General features: G+C 47.3%; 1 protein-coding gene across 3 annotated transcripts in view; it reads left to right on the top strand.

Moving 5' to 3' along the window:
* The window catches only part of CSGALNACT1 (chondroitin sulfate N-acetylgalactosaminyltransferase 1), a 300,121-nt gene extending 279,630 nt beyond the window's left edge, over positions 1 to 20,491 (top strand). For all 3 annotated transcript variants that reach the window (XM_081085041.1, XM_081085042.1, XM_081085040.1), the window contains 4 exons: positions 5,939 to 6,117; positions 7,005 to 7,099; positions 15,782 to 15,863; positions 18,811 to 20,491. In XM_081085041.1, the coding sequence (XP_080941167.1) occupies positions 5,939 to 6,117; positions 7,005 to 7,099; positions 15,782 to 15,863; positions 18,811 to 19,100 (646 nt within the window). In that variant the 3' untranslated portion in view covers positions 19,101 to 20,491. The remainder of the gene's footprint in view (positions 1 to 5,938; positions 6,118 to 7,004; positions 7,100 to 15,781; positions 15,864 to 18,810) is intronic.

The following is a 20,491-nucleotide window of genomic DNA, read 5'->3' on the forward strand; positions in this document are numbered from 1 at the left end:
GAAATGCTGGCTGAGGTAGACATGTGCTTGGAGCTACACACAGTAAGTCCTCAATGTCATCAAGAGGATCTGTGACTTTAAGTGAAACAATGTATAAGAAAACTAATTGTACCATAGGCTAATTGATATAAACAAGAGTTAAGTTCCTATGACATATCATCAATCTATAATAATAAAAGCATAATATGCTAATTAGACCGAACACGTCCTTCCAGATGTCATTCCGTGGAAGCCAGGGCTGCGAGGGAAGCCTGGGTCTTGGGTGCCTGCCGGAGGCCTGAGGGAAGCCAGTACTGACAGCTGGGGGAAGGAAGGCCTACTCTTGCATGAATTTCTTGCTTCGGGCCTCTAGTGTTATAATAAAACAATGTTGGCCAAAACAATGTTATTTGAGGACTCTTTAATATTTTGGAAGAGTTTTGAGAAGGATTGGTGGAATTCACTAGTGAAGCCATCTGGTCCTGGGCTTTCATTTGTTGGGAGATTTTTGACTACTGATTGAATCTGCTTGCTCATTATTGATTTGTCCAATAATGTGTTACCAATTGCAATGTCTCCTCTTTTGTTTATAATTTTTATTAATTTGAGTTCTCATTTTCTTTGGTAGTCTAGCCAATGACTTACCAATTGTTTATCTTTTCAAAAGGAACTTGCTAAAACAGAGCCTTGTATAAGCTCAGAATCTAGAAAATTCTAAATTAATTGTTCAAATTGCCTATTTTAAATCCTTTACTGTATTCAAATGTCTTCAGTAAGTAGAATTCATAGGCGATTTTAATATTTAGGGCTCTTAGATTTAAAACTGTAAATTATACATTGAATATAATACTGGTTCCTATGTAAATTTTTAAGTGCTTTTTTAAAATGAAGGGTTGTTGTGGGAAGTGTCACGTTAAGAGAATTTCCTTGCAGTGGTGGGAAGAAGTATGTATTAGAGTAAATCATATTAGACAGCAAGATCTTCCATCATTTTTTAATCCAGCAGTTCTGGGAAATGCAAGTCAATTAGAGAAATTAAATCTCCAGCAGAAACCCTAGCTTTCTCAGGTCATTATAACCTCTATCAGAATGATTATGTATAACTTGGAGGAGTCGCCGTATGCCAGACTTATTATATAAAAGAAGGGAATTCAATGAGAAACTCAAGAGTTCATCAGCCAATAATACAAGTCAAGAAGAAAAGAAGAAATAATTATGAGTAATCATGTGCCCTTTTGAAACTGCAGACTCTGATGCATAATAGGAAATCACCAAGTATAGAATGTAGTGCTCTTGTTCTACCATGAAAAATGTCCGTGCCTTATGAGACGAGCCGCAAAATATTACATTTCTTTGCATGGGTGAATTAAATATTTCAGACCAGATTGCATCTTATTTTCCTCAGCTCTCTTTTGTTCTGTTATTTATCTACTTAGGTTTGTGTCTGTTTTTTGGAATCCAGTGATCAAGACTCTCTCTGATGTGGGAGGTGGACTTATGTGCAGGGGCTTCTCCCGTGCCCACCTGAGGGAAGAAGGGGGCATTTGGGGGCAGCGCCTTCCCACAATGACAGATTTGAGATGCGCGTCAGTGTTGCCCATTGATTTGGCTCTTGATTAATCTAGTGTTTATTGGTCATCTACTGTGTCCCTGTGACTGCCACTTCCTGCATGGTGTCAGATCACCTCTGAAGATAGAAACGTAAAGTAAGGCATCCCTGGCCTCCAAGGTTTAGAGCCTGCGAGGTCATCTTGTGCGTGTCTACACAAAGCAAAGGCACAGGAGGCACTGGGCACAGGAGGACAGAGGCAGGACTGGGCGAAACGCCTGGGAGCCCAGAGAGGGGCTTTAGTTTGCAGCAAAGCATGAGAGAGGCAGTGACGCTTGACATGGGCCATGAAGATTAAGTGGGACTTTCACTGGAGTGGATGGAGGAAACATATCCCAGGAGGGACCACCGAGCAGAGGCAGGAGGCCCCAGCCATGTCCATGCCATCAGCGACCATCTCCTGTCTGGTCACTGTGGGGCAGGGGGGACAGACGGAGGACAAAACAGGGTCCCTGTCTGTGTACCTTGATGGTCTGCATTTTGGGGTTGCAGCTTTGTGGCCAGGTTGTGCGCATTTTTAACCCACAACGACCAGACCACGTTGGGACAAATCAGTGCTCTGCATTGGAATGTCCTTGCTTTTCATGGTGTGGCTGCCTCTTAATATACACTGTTCCAAATACTACTGAGCAAGGGGTGCTAGTATGCGAACCTTCTGCCCCACGAGCAGTGTTTCTGAGTGAAAATATGGGATGTGGTGAGGGAAGAGGCCTGACTGTCTTGCGGAAGCTGGTTTCTCTTTGTCCTGTTGCATCCTGTGTTCTGGTGCTGGTGCCGATGAGCTTGAGATGAGAGGAGGGCATCCCACTTCCAGGTTCTTCTTTTTCTGGTGTTTCCAGCTCAGCCCTCTTCCTTTGTAGAGGACACTTGTTATCCAGTGCTCCTTACCAATGGCAGGAGAGGAGAAGGACCAGAGCTCCTTACCGACAGCAGGAGAGGAGAAGGAGCGGTTCCCCACATAATGGTTAATTATAAGAAGTGCCAGGGTTGAGTGATTAGGAGGAAGGATAGTACCATTATCCATCTGCAGAGGGACTCCGAGCTGAGCACGGTGACCTGGCAACCACCCTGGGAACCACAGGTGGATGACAACTTAAAGTTAGCCCTGGGCCTTCTCCAGTGCCCATGACAGCGGATATGCTACCCAGGCCATCGATGACTCTGTCCCTACCCTGCCTCTGTGTGCACTGATGTCCAGCTCCCTAGTTAGGCCTTCAACATAAGGCCGTCACATGTATGTGCCAACAGGCCTGTAGTAATGATGCATGTCTCCCGCTGGTCAGCATTGGTCAGGGTGGGTGGGGAGACCCAGAAAAGCCGGGCCAGGCAGGGTTGTGCATAGAGGAAGGAGTGGGTTTGGAGGGAAGTAGAGGCTGCTGGTGCCAGATGGGCACTGGCCCCGTGGGGTGAGAGGTGTCTGTGTGGGCAGTGATCGGACAGGGATGGGCCCTGTGTCCTGGGGCTTTCTGTATGGCCTGCAGGCATACTGGAGAGGAGGTTTCAAATGCATATTCAGATTGGGTAGTGCCACAGATGTAACATGGATGATCTCATCCTGTAAAGAGATTGGATGAAGAGAAAGGAATGAGATTGCATAGAGGGGAATGTTTTAAGATTTTTTTTTTTTTAAAGTTCTTCCAAATTAAGGTCATCTCAAACACTGGGAGCAATGTTCTCCTTACCCCTTTTCCCAGTGACTTTGATTGACTGGCAAGCCCATTCCCCTCCCCACCCCCTGCTGCAGCAGAGCAGAGAAGAGCAGCCCAGGCCAGGGTTGGGAGAATTTTTGGAAAGAACAACCTAGATTAACTTGTGTATTGGGTGAGTCTATACACACAATGGCCACGCTCCCCTCTAAATGTGTAGCACTCAGCATGCACTCAGAGGTTGGTCATCTCCAGGCTTGTCCTACCTCTAATGCTGTTACCTCAGCTTCTGATGCTGTTATTTAAGTATTCAACATGACGTTTGTAAATGTTTGCTCTATCTCTACAAATGGACTGTAAGGCTGTTAAGGAGAGAAATTGGCAGCTCCTTTAACACACAGTGTTAGGAAACTGTATTCCTCTCCCTTGGCAAAGCTTGCTTGCTGTTGTTTAAACATAAAGCATTTTTGTATTTGAGCTCTTGAATGATAGATCCTGGAAGACCTCTTGGAGGAGGACCCTGAATTATGAGTCAGATACAACCTGAGTGAGGACAGCCTTGCTGCTTCTCTGTGTTTGGGCATGTCAGTCCTCTCTGCCCTGCAAAGTAGCTACAGCTCACCCCGCAGTCTGGGAGTGTCTCAAAGAGCAGGAACCTTGAGACAAGCAAAGCAAGAGACCTGCTCCTGGCGTTGAGAGAAAGATGGGTCTCAGGATGGCAGATGAGTCATGGGAGACCTGGAGACTCCCTTAGATGAGCAGGCAAAAGACCAGGCAATGCCCAAGGCTAACACTTTCCAGAAAACTGAGCAAATAGGGCAGGAGAAGTGAGTTGAGCCTGACTTATCGGAGCTGGGCTTTGGAAACCCCCAGAGAGACAAAGATGACTGCACCTAACAGTTTGGGAGACAGGGAGGTACCCATCCTTCACTAGGGCCAATCGAGGACTGAAGAGGCTGTGGAGCACAACCATAGTTCTACTCACAGGAAAGACGAACTCGGCCCCCGGCTGGAGAAAAGAGAGAAGGTCCAGTCCTGAAGGAGAGGAGAGTGCCTCTAAATGTGGAGCAGTGCTGAACAGGATGCAGAATGTACAGAAATAGAATTTGAGAGTGAAAGGGCCTTGGTGCAGTGAGGAGACTGAGGCCAGTGAAATGAAGTGATTCGCCCCCGATACATTAGAGGCAGAGCTAGCATTAGAATAATTCATCTATTTACATGTTTACAAACATCTGCACTCATGGGGGCGCAGTTCTAGGTCTTGGATCCAGGTTTCCTGACTCATCCGCTAGTGCCCTTCCCATCACCAGGCCTCCTGCCTTGATCTAAATCTGAAAAGCATGTCTGGCATCGGACTCAGACAGGTTGGGCCCACAGATTCCCAAGATAAAAACCCAAGCTCACTCCCAGATCTGAAAGAAGATGGGAAGTCTAGGAAGGGGTAGCAGAACTTGTTCCACTGATTAAATTACAAGATATGAGTACAACTTAGCATTTGAAAAGTTTATGACTCTATATTTATGTTGACCTTTACCCAAGTGGAAGACATACTTTTAAAAATGGAAATGGGTTTTTGAACGTGTTTTCACTACATCAGGATTAGAGAGAAGTTAGGGACAGGGAGGACTCAGATGTGAAAAGAAGGGTGATGTGAGCAGGAATAGGGGGATTTGCCAAGTGCCAGGCATCTGTGAAGGTGGAATTAGGAGCTAGAATAGGACTATAAGTGGTTCTCTAGTTCTTCCTGGTAGAAGACAGTCTCCATCCCACTAGGTCCTGAATGAATTCCTGGATCTTGTGCGGAGATATGTCCTATTTCAGAAGGTACTGCTGTGCCTGGGAAAGGACAGCCGCAGGAAGAAATGTCGTGGCGTCACTGCCCTGGGCCTGGGAATCCTCGCCTGTGCCAGCGACAGCAGTAGCGGGTGCTGACATGGTGCTTTCTACGCTTGGCCGTGTTTACCTAACTAATAACTTTGTGAGGCGGTTACGGAAGGTGTTATTATTCCTATTTAGCAGATGAGGCAACTGAGGTTCTGGGAGGTTAATGCCTAGATCACAGAGTTAATCTATGGAGAGCCAGGTCTGAGGCAGCTCTGGTCTTCTGAACCTACGTCTGTCATTTTCCTTGTCTGGCTCTTCTGCATTTCCTGAGCATGGGGAAGGAACCCAGGTTTACATCTGTTTGGGGATAAGCATATATCAAGACTATCAGGTCTGGCTCCTGGAGTTGAATACAGATGAGAGGATGCGAGGTGGAGCCATGCTAATGGGATTTCATTTCCTTGGTCCAATGGTTTCATTGGCTCAGAGGGTATGGAGATTTTCCTGGGTTTCATTGGCTCAGAAGGTATGGACATTTTCCTGGGTTTTGTTGATCTAGTCTTCACTGGTTCAAGTTTTCTCCATCACACACACATCAAAGTATTTATTAATCATGACCATACAGTTTTCAATTTGGGAAAATTACTGAGAAGCAAGAAATAAACTGGTGTTAAAACTTTGCTGGGTGTTTGTTCTTGGAACCTTTAATCCCAATGTATTTCTGAAGAGCCTGGGTCATCCTGTAACTGCCTGGTAGTCTCATTGCCCTCAGGGTTACAAAAGAAACATGTCCGGATGTGGCTGGCCCTTGGTCGTGTGTTTTCCAGGGGACTTTGTTGACCTGGGAAGCCTGAGGGACGGTGTCTTCCTTCCCCTTTAGAGCTGCCGACTTCAGGAACTTTACCTTCATCCAACTGAATGGAGAATTTTCCCGGGGAAAGGGACTTGATGTAGGAGCCCGCTTCTGGAAGGGGAGCAACGTCCTCCTCTTTTTCTGTGACGTTGACATCCACTTCACCTCTGAGTTCCTCAACACGTGCAGGCTGAACGCACAGCCAGGTAAGGGTGCGTGCAGTCCGCCCTTCCCTTCCTCTCCCTCGGGTGGCATTTGGCTCCGACACTCTGGCATCATTCTCTTCATAATTCACGCTGCTGCCCTGCTTCTGCATCCGCCTTATTTCCCCCCAGTGACAAAGGAAAGGTTGGATTTCTCCTTTGGTGCCACAGTGTGGGCTTGTCAGCCACCATAATTCTGGGACTCCTTGTGCCAAGCTAATTTTTATAACTTCTTTTCCATTTTCGCCTGGGGCATCGGCTTTCATGAACATGCACAGGAGAAAATGAGGACATGACCTGGAGAAACTTCCTGAAACCAAAGGGAAGGCGTAGCTGTGGGTAGTTGCCGAGGGAAGAAGTGAGCTGAGCAGAAATAACTCACAATATAAAAATTATTTTCCTGGAGCTTGACTTATAGGCACAACTGGTATTCAGCTGATAACTACTGGAATGGGCATGCCAGTTGTTAAAATATTGAAACTCTTCAGATAAATTGATAAAGAGTAACTGCCCTAGGGTCCCCATGTCTGTGCCTGCTGCACAAAGTCACCCCAGCCTCTGGCAACCCTTCAGACTTCCCCACAAGCCAGCAATTAAAGGGTTAATGTCTGGTAGGGCAGAGGGCATTAGGACTGTCTTTCACGCCCACTCTCATTGGTTGATATCACTATTTTGAATATCACTCCTGGGCTAAGAGGGTAGAAATATTTGAGAGTCTGTTCATCTGGTCTACCTGGTGCAGAACTTCTAAGATCTGTGTTAGACTTGAGTGAAGGGAAAAGGAAAAGCGGATGCAAATATCTGAAATGTTCCAGTGGGTTGAATATAGATGAACAAACCTAACAGTTCCGTCTGTTGCTTTCAGCGAATGTTTTCTTTCTGGTCTGCAGGGAAGAAAGTATTTTATCCAGTCCTTTTCAGCCAGTACAATCCTGGCATCATCTACGGCCATCACGATGCTGTCCCTCCCTTAGAACAGCAGCTGGTGAGTAATTACTCGCAGGTGCCTCTGTGGGACTCTGTTTCATGTCTTTCATTACTAGGGCGCCTGACCATGAGTTCAGGTGAGTAAAAATCTGCGGATTGAGTCCTGTATTCATTTCAAAGTTTGGCAGACGTTCTGGCCTTTGCTCCCAGTGCCTTGTTGATTAAAAGTGCTTGCAATATTTAAAAGTGGAAAATAAATAGGAACAGTACCTTACAGAAAAGTAATTTCACACCTTCCTAGTTTTCTTCTATGGTTTTTGGAAACTAGTGTTGTTGCATTATGGATGCAGCACATTTTCTCTTTATTATTAAACAAACCTGCAAGGTAAGAAAGGTGAGATTGTGTTCCCATTTGGCAGATGGAAACCGGAAGTCAGAAAGGGGTGACTCACCCCAGTACGCAGTGAGTGAGTCAGTGGGGAAGCTCCCATCATGCTATCATTCCCACATATCACGGTGACTTGGGGTGGACATTAGCATCAGCAGTGTCACAGGCAGGGTGGCTTCTCTGCTATGATCTTAGCTGCACAGGCGATGGAGGTGGAGCCACAAAGCCAACAAGGATCTCTGTAGCTGACTTGTCTCCGTTGGTGGTGGAGTCAGTCCACTTAGCAGAGAAGCAGGGCAGCAACAGGAAGATGAGACAAGCCAGAAGAGGGTCTCTGTGCCACACAGAGGCATGCCCCTTGGAGAATCAATTTCCCGTTCTTGTCAAGTTGGGCAGTGATCTCTTCCTGCAGAGATCAGCTGGGCGTGTCAAGGCGGTGTTCTGGCTCAGGCTGGGTCTCGGGAGCATCTGACCTGGGGGCCGTTTGTTTGTTGCCTTGGTTAGCTCTGTCTCCTGTTTGAGACAAAGCCATGTTTCCTCCCACTGAGCACCTCAGAGGCTGGGGGTGGGGTGGGGGGTGGGGGGGAATCTGCTGTGTGAGAATGGACATGCTTCTGTGCAGTGGGAGAGGAAACTGATTTTCATGGAAAATACATGTTGTTGTTGCTTTTAAAAACTATATTTTTATTGATTTCGGAGAGGAAGGGAGAGGGAGAGAGAGAGAAACATCAATGATGAGAGAGAATCGCTGATTGGCTGCCTCCTGCACAGCCCCTGCTGGGGACTGAGCTGCAACCCAGTCATGGGCCCTTGACTAGAATCAAACTCAGAACCCTTCAGTATGCAGGTGATGATCGATCCACTGAGCCAAAGCAGCTAGGGCAAAAATACATGTTTTATGGAATTCTTTTGTAGGATGGATTCTGTGTTCAAGCTGCCAGAAGTAGCAAAACCTGTTTTCTCCAGCCGTATCCTGTGCCCTGCTCCAGTTAACCTCTGGCAGCAGATGTTCCAGAAAGTCAGCTCAGGTTCTTTCAGGTTGGACGAGGTCATGTCCTAGCACGGTTCCCCTTGGGACACAAGCCACACAGGACAGTAATAATACAGTTTTCCCTTCCCCCAATGAGATTCTAATACCCCGGATCTGGTGAATGTCTGTTTAAGTACTATATGTACATATGTGCTTTGTACATCAACACGGTAAGAGGTTTCACTCCCCCAAAACCAATTTTTATCCACCCTCATTGAGACAGAAAAGCTTCTTATTTCCATTCTGTAAGAGTTCTGAGCTTCTAATAGGGCTTGAGGGGGAAATGGGAAACAGGATTTATTTTCCTTCAACCAATCCAAACAAAAGTCCCTTTGATTTTAAATAAAGTACCGCATTACATTTGACATCAAATGAGATTAAGGTTTTTACTTTAAACTCCTAAAGAGCTTATTTGCTTGCAAGGAATTCTTGTCATTTTACAGGTTAAAAGGTTTATCCTGTTATTGCCATTCCTGCAGGGAAGCAGGTGTAAGGGGAAGCCAGAGGTATGGCACAGGGAAGCCAGTTTCTCAGATTCTCAGAATTAGAGGTCAAGCCAGATTGCCGTGTCCACAGCTGGAACCTCTAAGTTACCCTGCAACCTTTAACATTCCCTAGACCACACAAGTTTGCTCTTGCGGAGTCCAGTATTTGTGACTGTTTAGTCCAGAGAAACACAGCAGTTGTCTGTCAGATGCAGGGGTCTCCATCCAAAAAAGAAAAGTATTGATTTTGTTTTTTACTGGGTGAGCCATTTTTTGAGCACTTGCTGCCTACATTGAATTAGTTTAGGTGTTAGTTGGGGAGGCAGAGAACTGAAACAGTTTTGTGTACTCAGAAGTGATTGCGAGATAATTTCAACTACTCCCTCCCTGTCTATAGACTCTTACTGAAGATCACACAGACAGCTGGTAGCCGAGCACAGGCCCAAACTAGGATTTCCTTACTCTAGTGCAGCGGGAATTGATTCACTTAGGGTCTAGATGAGAGCTGAAATATAAAGGAAATGACCTGACAAACATCCCAAAGGAGAACATCAAACTACAGACATTAACATAGAGATGGAATGTGTAGGAGCTAAGGAGTTATAAAATAAAAAGGAATGATAAGCCCTAGCCAGGTTGGCTCAGTGGATAGAGCGTCAGCCCTGGGACTGAGGGGTCCCAGGTTCGATTCCAGTCGGGGCATGTACCTCAGTTGCAGGCTTGATCCCCGGCCACGTGAAGGCGCATGTGGAAGGCAACCAATCGATGTGTCTCTCTCACATTGATGTTTCTCTCTGTCTCTCCCTCTCCCTTTCATTCTCTCTAAAAATCAAGGGAAAAATATCCTTGGGTGAGGATTTTAAAAAAGGAATGATAAGAGAGGGATAAATTAGGAAAGATTTCCTACCAAGGGTTCATTTTGACTCGGTCTAGAAGTATATAATGCATATATATTAATGCATTCTTGATAGCCTTCCTGGAATACATCAGTGTCCAAAGGGAGAACATCACTGTAACAAAAGTTATTTATTCTTGCCAACAAAAGGCAGCTTTTCCAGCAGCCCTGCAGATATGACCTTATCGCCAAGGTTCTGGTCATTACTTCTCCTGGCTACCAGTATTGCCACTGTCATTTGATAACATGTTGTCTGCAGATGCAAGCAAGAAACCAAACTTAGGTTATCTGCGTGTGTGTTTAGACTACTTGTTTCTCTACGTTTGAATACAGACCATTAGTAATAAGTAGTAAGTGAAATCATGGGATTTTATACGAATATTTAATTTCTTGAGTTTTACACCTGAGATGAAACTTGCTGATGCTTTAATGTAGAAACAGCTCTTTGAGGAAGGAATGGCTGTAATTTCAGTAATTATTAACATTTCACTTTCCTGGCTCAAGCTTTGTTAGTTCTTGCTGGGGCCATGGTGGGAGCCTCTTACCACTTCTGTCTTTAGACTCCTTCCCTCTTCTGTACTCAGTCTTTCCTTCATCCTCTGCCAGAGATACATTTTCAAAATGAAGATTAATTCCATTAAAAATGTTTTTTCATGGCATAAAGACAGTGGTGTGCTAGTAAATGTTGAACAACCCACTCTCTGAAAGGGGGCGGGGGGAGCCCAGATTCATAGCGTTGGCCATTTCCCGTGATGTCAGTTTCCCCACCGAGGCCTATTCCAGGCTACCGATGTGATGTCACTCAACACAGACTTGGGAAGAAACTTGCACAACCCTGGCTGCTCTAGCATAGCCCCGATTCCTTGTTGGGATTAACTTTCCTCTATAAACTGACTCTAAAACTGATTGCGGAGAAAATGTTTGCAAACCCCAGCACCTGGCACAGGGTACCTACCAGCTTGATAGACACCCAAGCCAGCCACTCTGCCAGGTGGGCACCCTGCTCAGTGTCTCCTCATCTTCCAGCTCAGAGCCATCTCCTCACCTTTTCTACTGTCCACCGTGCCTGACATCAGAGTCTGCCATGCAGCCCACCCATCATTTAAATCTGATGACTGTGCCACTCTGTTCATTGTGTCATGGTATATCCTCACCCTCTCTCTGATTAAACCCTTACCTCTCTACCCGCCTCCAAAAGTATTTACCACTACACGGCATTTCAGTTTAAATTCCTAAAGATTGCTGACCAGGCATAGTCTTTTTATTTATCTGGGGAGCAGATACTCACTGAGCACCAAGAGTAACATTAACAGAGCAATCCATGCAGTGGTGTGTAAGCCAGCACTGTGCCCGCGTCATCTCGTGTCGTGCTCAGTGGTACTGCATGCGAAAAGACATCGTTATGCTCAGTTCACAGACGAGAACCTTGAAACTCAGAGGCAGAAGTCACTTGCCCAGACTGCTAAGTGGCAGGAGCAAGAGTGTACGTGCCACCTGTGTGATGGAGACAGGGCTGAGGATGCCGAGGGGACTTATTCTTTGGCCTTAGTCTGCTTCCAGGAGAGCACAGAGTCTAACCTTTGGTTACAGATCCCCAAACAGGAAACCTGCACCATTCATGTCTAGCTTGCTACCCTTCAGAAGACACTTCATGTGTTTAATGCAGATACTGATAAAAGATGTCTTGTTGAAAGTGTGCGTTAGTACAGATCTAGAAGGGGGTGGCATTTGAATCTGTTCTTAAGCCAATTCTTTGAAAGCTTTGGTGCCAGAATACTTTATCTTTCAAGAAATAGAAACTGTCACGGCACCGTGCCTTACCATGGGCACATGGGTACCATTTGCAGCCCCTGGAATCCTGCACAGGATGCTCGCCCAGCCCTCGGGCACATGCACACCACATGCGGGCCCTTGGAATCTCGCACAGTGTGCTCATCAGCCTTCGGTACCAGAGAATGGGGACTGCCTAGAGTGGGGGCAGGAGGCACCCAACCGAGCCATAGAGGACCCTGAAGTTCAAGATGTCTGCTGCTCATGGACAGGGCTGGCTACTCACCCTGCATGGCCCAGTGCACAATGAAAGCACAGGGCCCTTGTTTAAAACTCATTAAGAATTTCAAGATGGCAACAGCAGGGCACTAAACCAGGCCTGAAGCCTCCTCATGTGGGGCCTGTGGACCGCACACTGCCTGCCTGCCGGCCTGCCTGCCTACAGTGAGGTCAGAAATTAGGTTAATGAACACCATTCAGTGTTTCTGGTGAACGTGAGGCTGCTCAGACACAACCTCAGGTCTCAGGAGACTCTCTTGTCTTTAGAGGAAATACGCCACCTGAGTATATGTGACTTGTTTTATTTTAGGGCCCAGATTGCGTCATGGGCAGTTGTCCAAGTCAGTGCCATGAAAGCAGACAGGCGCTGCCTGCCACTCCAGGCCACCCCCGCCCCCCCCTTCCCCCTGCACCTGCAGGGTGGCCGCCTTCCCTGTCTTTGGAGGGAGGTGCTGATTTATGCCTTGTGTTTTGGACCTAATAGAAAATAATCACCCCGATCATATGAATCACCCACAGAGCGGAAGGTCTGGCAACTTCCTATGGGCTCGAACTGTCTTTTCTGGTGTGTTCCTGCCCTGCGGTGCTCCGATGGGATCCTAGGTGGGAGAGAAAGGTGGTTCAGAGAGCTAAGAAGAGGCCGGCTCTGGATAGAAATTGTTAAAAGTAAGGGTAGCACTTGAAAACAGGTCGGGAAATTCAGGACATAAGGAGGAAATGTTTCTCTTTTAAAGTCTAATCTCTATCTTAGGGCTTCTTCTTTCTCTAGACATCACTGGTGTGTATCTGTTCAATGCTTGACCAGAACAGTGGCGCTCCTTATGTCTCGGGCAAAGGTGCTAAGAAGTTAAGCCCTCTGCTTAGACCCCAGGAAGGTGAAATGATTTTGTCTGTTGGTCCAGAGTGACACAATTCTGAGGGTTTTCCCACTGGAATTTCTAGGCCTTCGCTGGTCCACTCCCTGACAAGATTCTGGGCTTGGACCATGTATACTTCCACTGGCTTGATGTTGTCTCTGCTCCTCATTTGTTCATTGGAGAAGTATAGCAGATCCTCAGATAACTTCCTTTTGTTCAGGGTTGGTTCATTATCATATTAATGAGATGCCTGAGTAGGAACTCAACTCCTGCTAATATCAATTAGCATATGGTAAAATTGGTTTTGATGTACATAATTTGGCTTGAAGTCACAGAACCCATCAATGATGTTATCTGATGACTTAGCATATTTATTGAGTTTTGCTATGTGGGAGACAGTGATCTGGGTGCTGGAGACCAAGCTTGAGCTCACCAGAGGTGGTAGGTGAAGACAGACGGCTAACAGAGAAACAAATACAACAGGGTGATTTCAGAGAGCCTGGTTTATAGAGAAAATGAGCCACGCGTAGAGTGTGACATGGCTGGGAAGGGTTGACAGTGGCTGGAAGGGCCTGGATGAGTGACTCTGAGCAATGACATTGGAGCAGAGCCCAGGGGTGAGCAGGGAAAGGGTGAACCTGGGAGGCAGCTCTGCAGGTATCCAGCTGTGGAGACCTGTCATCCTGGCGCATTCAGGAGGCAGAATATAAGGGACACGTGAGCTGGGCTAGGCAGGCGGGGGCCAAGTCCCATGGGGCCTTTGCAGGCTGGAGGTTTCCACATGGATTTCATTCTAATTGCATTAGAGAGCATGCAATTAAAACCACGGCAGGGCTTTAAATGGGAGCGTGCTGTGATCTGATGTACACTGGAGAGCGCTCACCCCCGGCTCGGCTGCTGGTCCAGGGCACCACTCCAGTTAGCGGCTCAGCACAGCTGGGGTGGTGGAGCCTTAATAAGTGAACTCTAATAAGTGCACTCCATCTTGCCCTGACAGTATATGCTGTGGGCACGATCGGTTCCCACCAAGGGCTACGATTCAATGAGCTCTTCAGACAGTGCTTTTCGTGGCTTGCCAACTTTAAAGCCAATGTTAATAAGTATTTATGTAGCTCATTCCCAGCTCACACAGCCATTTGTTTCTGTCACGCTGTCTGCAGCTGAGGGTCATTCTTCACTGTGTGCAGGTTTACCAGGTCCTGTGCCCACTCACCCCAGCCCTGGAGTGGCTGCTTCTTGCAACCCCCACCCCTTTGTCTTTCTTCCCAAGCCCTGACCCGTTGTTCTCCCCATTTGGACCTTTCTCATTTGCGTTCATATCGGCCTCAGCCCAGTATTTGAAGTTTGGATACTGGCACTCCTCTTCGACTCCACTTATATCCAGAAGCTGAGAAGACTTGTCTGCATTCTGGGGAAAAAAGGATATTAAGCCAGTAGCTGCATCAGGAACAGTGTACCTGGTATAACAGGGATGAAGCAGAAACCAGTTTTAAAAAGGACTCAGTGGAGTCTTTTTTTAGACTTTCCTGCCCTGTAAAACCTTTCCGGTCGATACTAATGACATTGTCTTGTCACTTGGGAGGTCTGTGTTACAGGCCTTGGTTCTGAAGAGGGACTGGAGAGCACGTGCTGGGGACCGCGGTAGCTGACGAGGCCGCTTGTGGTCTCGGTTTCCCTTGGCAGTCCTGCTGCGCCCTGGCAGCAGTGCAAGCGGCATCCCCGTGGAGGTGGTAGTAAAAATAAGGTTGCTTCCCAGGTCACGGAGTAAAAGAGTTTTCAAGTTCATCAGCCCTTCTGCAAGCCATCTGTCCAGTCCAGTGTAGCCTGTGGCATAGATAAAGGGAAACTTCAGGGAGGTGAAATAGTAGTAATCGGACAAATGTTTGGCTCTTAGAGCTGGAAGAGACCTTAGGGGTGGTTTAGCTCAACCTCCTCAATTATTGGGAAGGAAATAGGGGCTCGAAGAAGTGCGGGGCCTACCCGAGGCAGAGAAGCCAGCCGGTGGTCAAGATGGGACAAGACGCACACTGTGTCTCATTGGCTGAGAACAGAGCCAGGCGTCCCCAACGGGAAAGGCAGCAGTCCGCGCGGATGGGGACCTGGTGCAGCCTCCCCTCAACCCACCCCCCAAGGGACTTCCTTTCATCAAAGCACCGATGTTAACTCAAAAGTGAATCATGAAAAATAACGATTAAAATAGGTCCCCAAACCATTCCCAGAATTACCTCAGCCAGAAATATAGAAGCAGCTTCTTCAACGTCTTGCTGCTTCAGCCAGAACATTGGAAATTTACTTGCAAAGTAAGAGGTTGGGCAGGGCCAGGTCTGGCTTTTTGAAGAGAGTCACCGCTTGGATGGCCTCTCGGCAGCCTGGCCGCCTGGCAACGACTTGCAGAGGCTTTTTGGAGCAGTTTGGCTTGAAAGTAAAGATGAATGGACAGAGTCTTTCTTCATAACCTGGACGCGCCGTGCCCTTTTCCTCAACAAGCAGGAGCGGAGCCGGAGTCACACGCTGAGGCCTCGGGTTTTCCTTCCATTGCCCGAGGGAGCCCCGTGTGTGCACGGTGCCAGGGCAGCTGAATCCCGAGTTGTTCTCTATCCCTTCTCTCAACTTCCTGAGGCCTTTGCTGGCTCCCGGCCCGGCCCTGTGCGAGGGGCCGAGGCCTCCAATTCTCGCTGGCACTGGTGTTGGGCCAGACACGTAGGTGGCTTTTCCATGGCGCCGCTCAAAAACTTGCTCTCTGGGTTGTTTTTGAGCGTGTGTGTGTGTGTGTGTGTGTGTGTGTTTCCATGCCTTGTACCCTAGAAACATTCCAGCCAGAGGTGCCAAAAATCACAAGGCCCTTTTTTGGGACTGGTGAGCTGACTGTATTCCTAACCGTCCAGAAGGACTCAAATCCATCTGCGTTTCTCCCACAGGTTGCGGCTGTTTATCAGTGCTGGGATGGACTCTCCTTGTAACGTAGCTTATGTGAATAACCTGTTCCTTGTTATCCACTCTGCCCTTCCCTCTCAAATGATGGTGCTTTCCCTGCAGGTCATAAAGAAGGAAACTGGGTTTTGGAGAGACTTTGGATTTGGGATGACATGTCAGTATCGGTCGGACTTCATCAACATAGGTAAGACAAATCCACTGGCAACAAGTCTGCATCTCGACTGCCACCTAGAGGCCAGGGAAGGGCTGTGAGGGAACCTGGCCAGTCAGCTTCCAAGGAGCCTGGTGGCAAAGGAGGTGCCACTTCTTAAGAAAAGGTGGCTCAAGTTCATTCCTCTTGTCATGGGCTTGGAGCTGGACCAATAGGTGGCCTGGGAGTGTGTGGCACTTTAACCCTATAATCTCCAGCAGCACCTCGCAGTCACCCCAAATAAGGCTCCCATCTGCAGATTGAGGCAGCTCATTGTATAAAGGCAGCTTCCAAGGGGTCCCCCCAGTGCTGACTTCCAACCTGTCTGGCTCCTGTGCCCCATCATGTAGACCAGCGGTTCTCAACCTGTGGATCGCGACCCCTTTGGGGGTCGAATGACCCTTTCACAGGGGTCGCCTAAGACCATTGGAAAACACATATATAATTACATATTGTTTTTGTGATTAATCACTATGCTTTAATTATGTTCAATTTGTAACAATGAAAATACATCCTGCATATCAGATATTTACATTAGGATTCATAACAGTAGCAAAATTACAGTGATGAAGTAGCAACGAAAATAATTTTATGGTTGGGGGTCACCACAACATGAGGAACTGTATTAAAGGGTCGTGGCATTAGGAAGGTTGAGAACCACTGATGTAGACCATCCTGGGCCTCCCCAGTAGGGGGAATCCATTAAAAAATAGGGTGACATGGGGAATTTGAGAAAATCACACACCAGGAAATTTTGGAAAAACTGCTGTACCTTCAAAAATTCCAGATGTCACCTGAAGCCCTGAGTGTACAGTCACTGTGTACACACACACAGACACACAGGTTCCCAGAGCACAGACAGGGCAGGCCCTTCGGTTGCAGTTGAGGAGACCAAGGTTCTCAGAGGCAAAGTGAGGGACACAGTCAGGATGAGAACAGGGTGTCTGTTGCCCCCCTTGGGAATTCCACACTCTCTCCCCACGGCAGTTCTAACTCATGTGCCTCTGAAGGGAGTAGAATTGTGGATTATATGTGACTTGGGAGTGAATGAGCAGGTCAGAAACCTTGATCTTGGGCTCTGGCTCTAGCAGGACAGAGTCTGGAAGTCCTGTCCTCACAAGGTGTGGAGATGCCCACCCCCACCGCCTCCCAGTGGCCTCCCAGAGACCGCTCCCCTGCTCTCTCCTGTCTACTCCCCCTCCCGACCAAGGCCTACAGCTTCTCTTTTTAAGGACAGTGAGTCTATCTGAGCAGCCCAAGTTTTGGTCAGAGGTAGATGTGGTCTGCAGGGCCTGCAGAATGCTCACAGGAATCACCAGTTAAAAATAAAAATGAAACCCAAACGGCTTGCAGTCAGGTCCCGTGAGCAGCTGCAGAGCACCCAGGATGCCAGTCTCCGAGTGGCAGGAGCCCCGGGATAACCAGCGGCAAACCACAGGTGTGCTTTGATTTGTTTAAGAAATAAGCCTAAATGATTTTGTGCAAATCAATTTCCAAAAATGACATATTTTTTTTTTATTTCTAAAGGAGATTTCCATTTTAAGAAGCTGTTTCCTTGCTCTCTATACAGGGAGAGAGTATTTTGTGATGATCTATATTTATCAAATTTGGGGTTATAATACATTTTTTCCCTAAAGACTGGGCATTGATATACTAGAAAAACATGAGAATGGCAGGCTGGGCCGGTGCTCTGTCTCAGTCGGCCGTTGCTATGAGCTCAGAATGAATCTTTGGGCTACATCTGTCCCCCATTATTCTTTGCAATGTTGCATTAATTTGCAAGCATCATATGCTCGCATAAGTTTTACTTAATAAGTTGTAATGATACCAATGGGAATAATAAACCAGCTACAGCTAACGAAGCACTGCCCCTCACATTACTGTCTCGTTCAGTTATGACACCTACTTCATTTCAGGGTAAAGAAACCAGAGCTCACGAGAGGTAAAGTGGGAGCTTGGATGAGAACCAAGACTCAGATTCCAGATCCTTGACTCAGAATGGTCTCTGCCTGCCTGTATTGGGGGAGTACAGAGCCCTCGTAGACATGGACCAGGGGTGGGTGCAGTGTGGTTTCTCTGTGCTTGGGGAGCCCCTTTCCGGGATCCAGCAATAGCCTTGATCAGAGCAGCATGGTTTGGGGACAAAGGGCTCTGTGATAATGGAGAAAAGATGTTCAGAATCACCTCACTATGTCTTGTAAGAGTTGGAGAAATCTCCCAGGTGAGATGAGGAACAATGACAAAGAGAGGCCAATTTTTCTTTGGTTCTACTTGAGGCACCGTGGACTTTAGGTTAAGAAACAACCTGGGGCATCTCAACCTTGGGTGAGAGTGTAGGGGACCATTATTCTCCTTGTCCATTCATACGTGAAACAAGATTGTTGGAGTGGAACCCCAGAACCGACTTGGGCTGGTCCCTTCAACACGGGTCGTTTCACCAGCTTTTGGGAACCACTTTAGTCTCCAAAAGGAAGAGTGCTTTTGTAGGGTGTGATTTTTTTTCACACTGAGATCCTGTTTTACTATTTCACACTGCACACCTCTGGTTTATTCCATGTGAAGTGGCCGGAGGAGGAGGTCACATTCAAACAGAAACACGGGGATTTTCATCGGGAGGTCTCGGGTTGAAGTTGGGGCGCTTCTGCAGCTCTCAGTTGGAGTCTGGGGTTCATCATTAGCACTGCTGACAGCTCTCGGAGGCGGGCAAATGCTGGGATTCTGTTTGCAGTCTTGTCACCTCTGGGAGTTGGTACTTTCATGAAGGTCGTCCGTGTTCGAGAATTCTGAGTTCTCTGACACGGATGGACACATCATTCGGAGGGGCGGCGAAACACATCTCCCCTGACGGCTTCTTGTCTTCTTGCCGTTCTGTGCTTGTGCAGCGCAGGGGAGCGGGAGGCGCGGGCCCGGCATGACTCAGCAGTGTCTTCTCTCCTGACAGGCGGGTTTGACTTGGACATCAAAGGCTGGGGCGGAGAGGATGTGCACCTGTACCGCAAGTACCTCCACAGCAACCTCATAGTGGTGCGGACGCCCGTGCGGGGCCTCTTCCACCTCTGGCACGAGAAGCGCTGTGTGGACGAGCTGACCCCCGAGCAGTACAAGATGTGCATGCAGTCCAAGGCCATGAACGAGGCCTCCCACGGGCAGCTGGGCATGCTGGTCTTCCGGCACGAGATCGAGGCTCACCTTCGCAAGCAGAGGCAGAAGTCAAGCAGCAAAAAAACATGAACTCCCAGGGACACATTGGGGGAGATGTTTTTTTGTTTTTTCCTTTTGCAATGAACCTGACAAGTGGCTGCAACAAGGAAGCGATGTCCATAAAGGGCAAGCTGACTGATTCCTAAGCGACAAAGGGAGCGCGCCTCCAATTTCTGCCTGTGCGGTTTTACGCAGCAGGAATTCAAATCTCCCACTTCGCCTGCAGAAGTAGCCCCAACAGAGGAAGGATCCCCTGCAGCGTCTGAGGAAGGAGAATGGGTGTGAGCTTGTACGCTTGGCAGTGTGGAGGCCTGTTGCTTTCTGTGCTCATTGCCATATTCATGAGTGAAGACCAGTTTTGTACAAAGTTCATTAGAATGAAAGGCAAACATTTCTCCCCAGCAGAATGATTGTATCAGTAGGACTCTCGCGTCTAGGAACTCTGTGTCTAAAACAACAAGGCAGGCGAGGAGACTGTAAACTCAGAGATACCCTCATGACGATCCTTGTGAGTATATTAAGCAAAACCAAATGGACTAAAAAAAGAAAAGAAAGAATAACTGTTGCCATTTTCCCCAAAATTAACCAAAAATAATCTCATCTTTTTGGTTGTAGTTTTAATCATCTCCATTTGTTTATTTTATTTAAAAATGCACTTTTCTTTTGCTTAAGAGTTATATTTTGCTTATTTAATGACCCATTTGTAAGCCTTACTAAAGAGAGCACAAGCTAGCGTACACTTTTGCATTTTTTAAGAAGATACTTTTAGATGCATTAGGAGAACTTCCCATTCAGAGCACCAGGTGGATACCCCCATCCGAGGACCTGCGGATGCTGGGCCTGCCAGGCACCGTGTCAGACCTTCAGCACGTGGGAGGCGTGACGTGGGGCTGCTGAGGACCAAGACATAACCCGACTGTATCTGGAGAGTATTTCCGAAGAGGAGCAGCTGAACACTGGAGGGAATTAAAAATATCCTTTTTTTTTTTTTTTTTTTTTTTTTTTTTTTAGCCTCAACAGAAAAGGAAACTCATTCAGACTGGAGGTATCTTGATTTATTTAAAAGTCAGAAAACACATGTTTTTGCAAGGGAGAACTGGGGACTACTTTCTTACCTGTTTAAATAAACCAAAGTACACTGTGTGAACCAAACGCTGTTTCCCAAGCGGGGTGCTCTTCCTGGCTGCCGGCTTCCATGAGAAGAGCTGCGGGGACATGTATATTTTGTGCAAGATCACTCCATCTGCCCGAGTCTCCTGGGATGGGAGGTTTTGCTACATGTTCACCCACCCCCGTCTAGGGGGGAGTAACTTCATTCTTTTTTAAATGAAGCTGTTCTACTCCATCACCAAGACGCTTCTGAAAATTGCATTTTATTACAGTTTCCAACTATTTAAAAAAAATAAATACCGTTAACACTG

Source organism: Myotis nattereri (assembly GCF_964212035.1).
Source record: "Myotis nattereri genome assembly, chromosome: 2".
Lineage (NCBI taxonomy): Eukaryota > Metazoa > Chordata > Mammalia > Chiroptera > Vespertilionidae > Myotis > Myotis nattereri.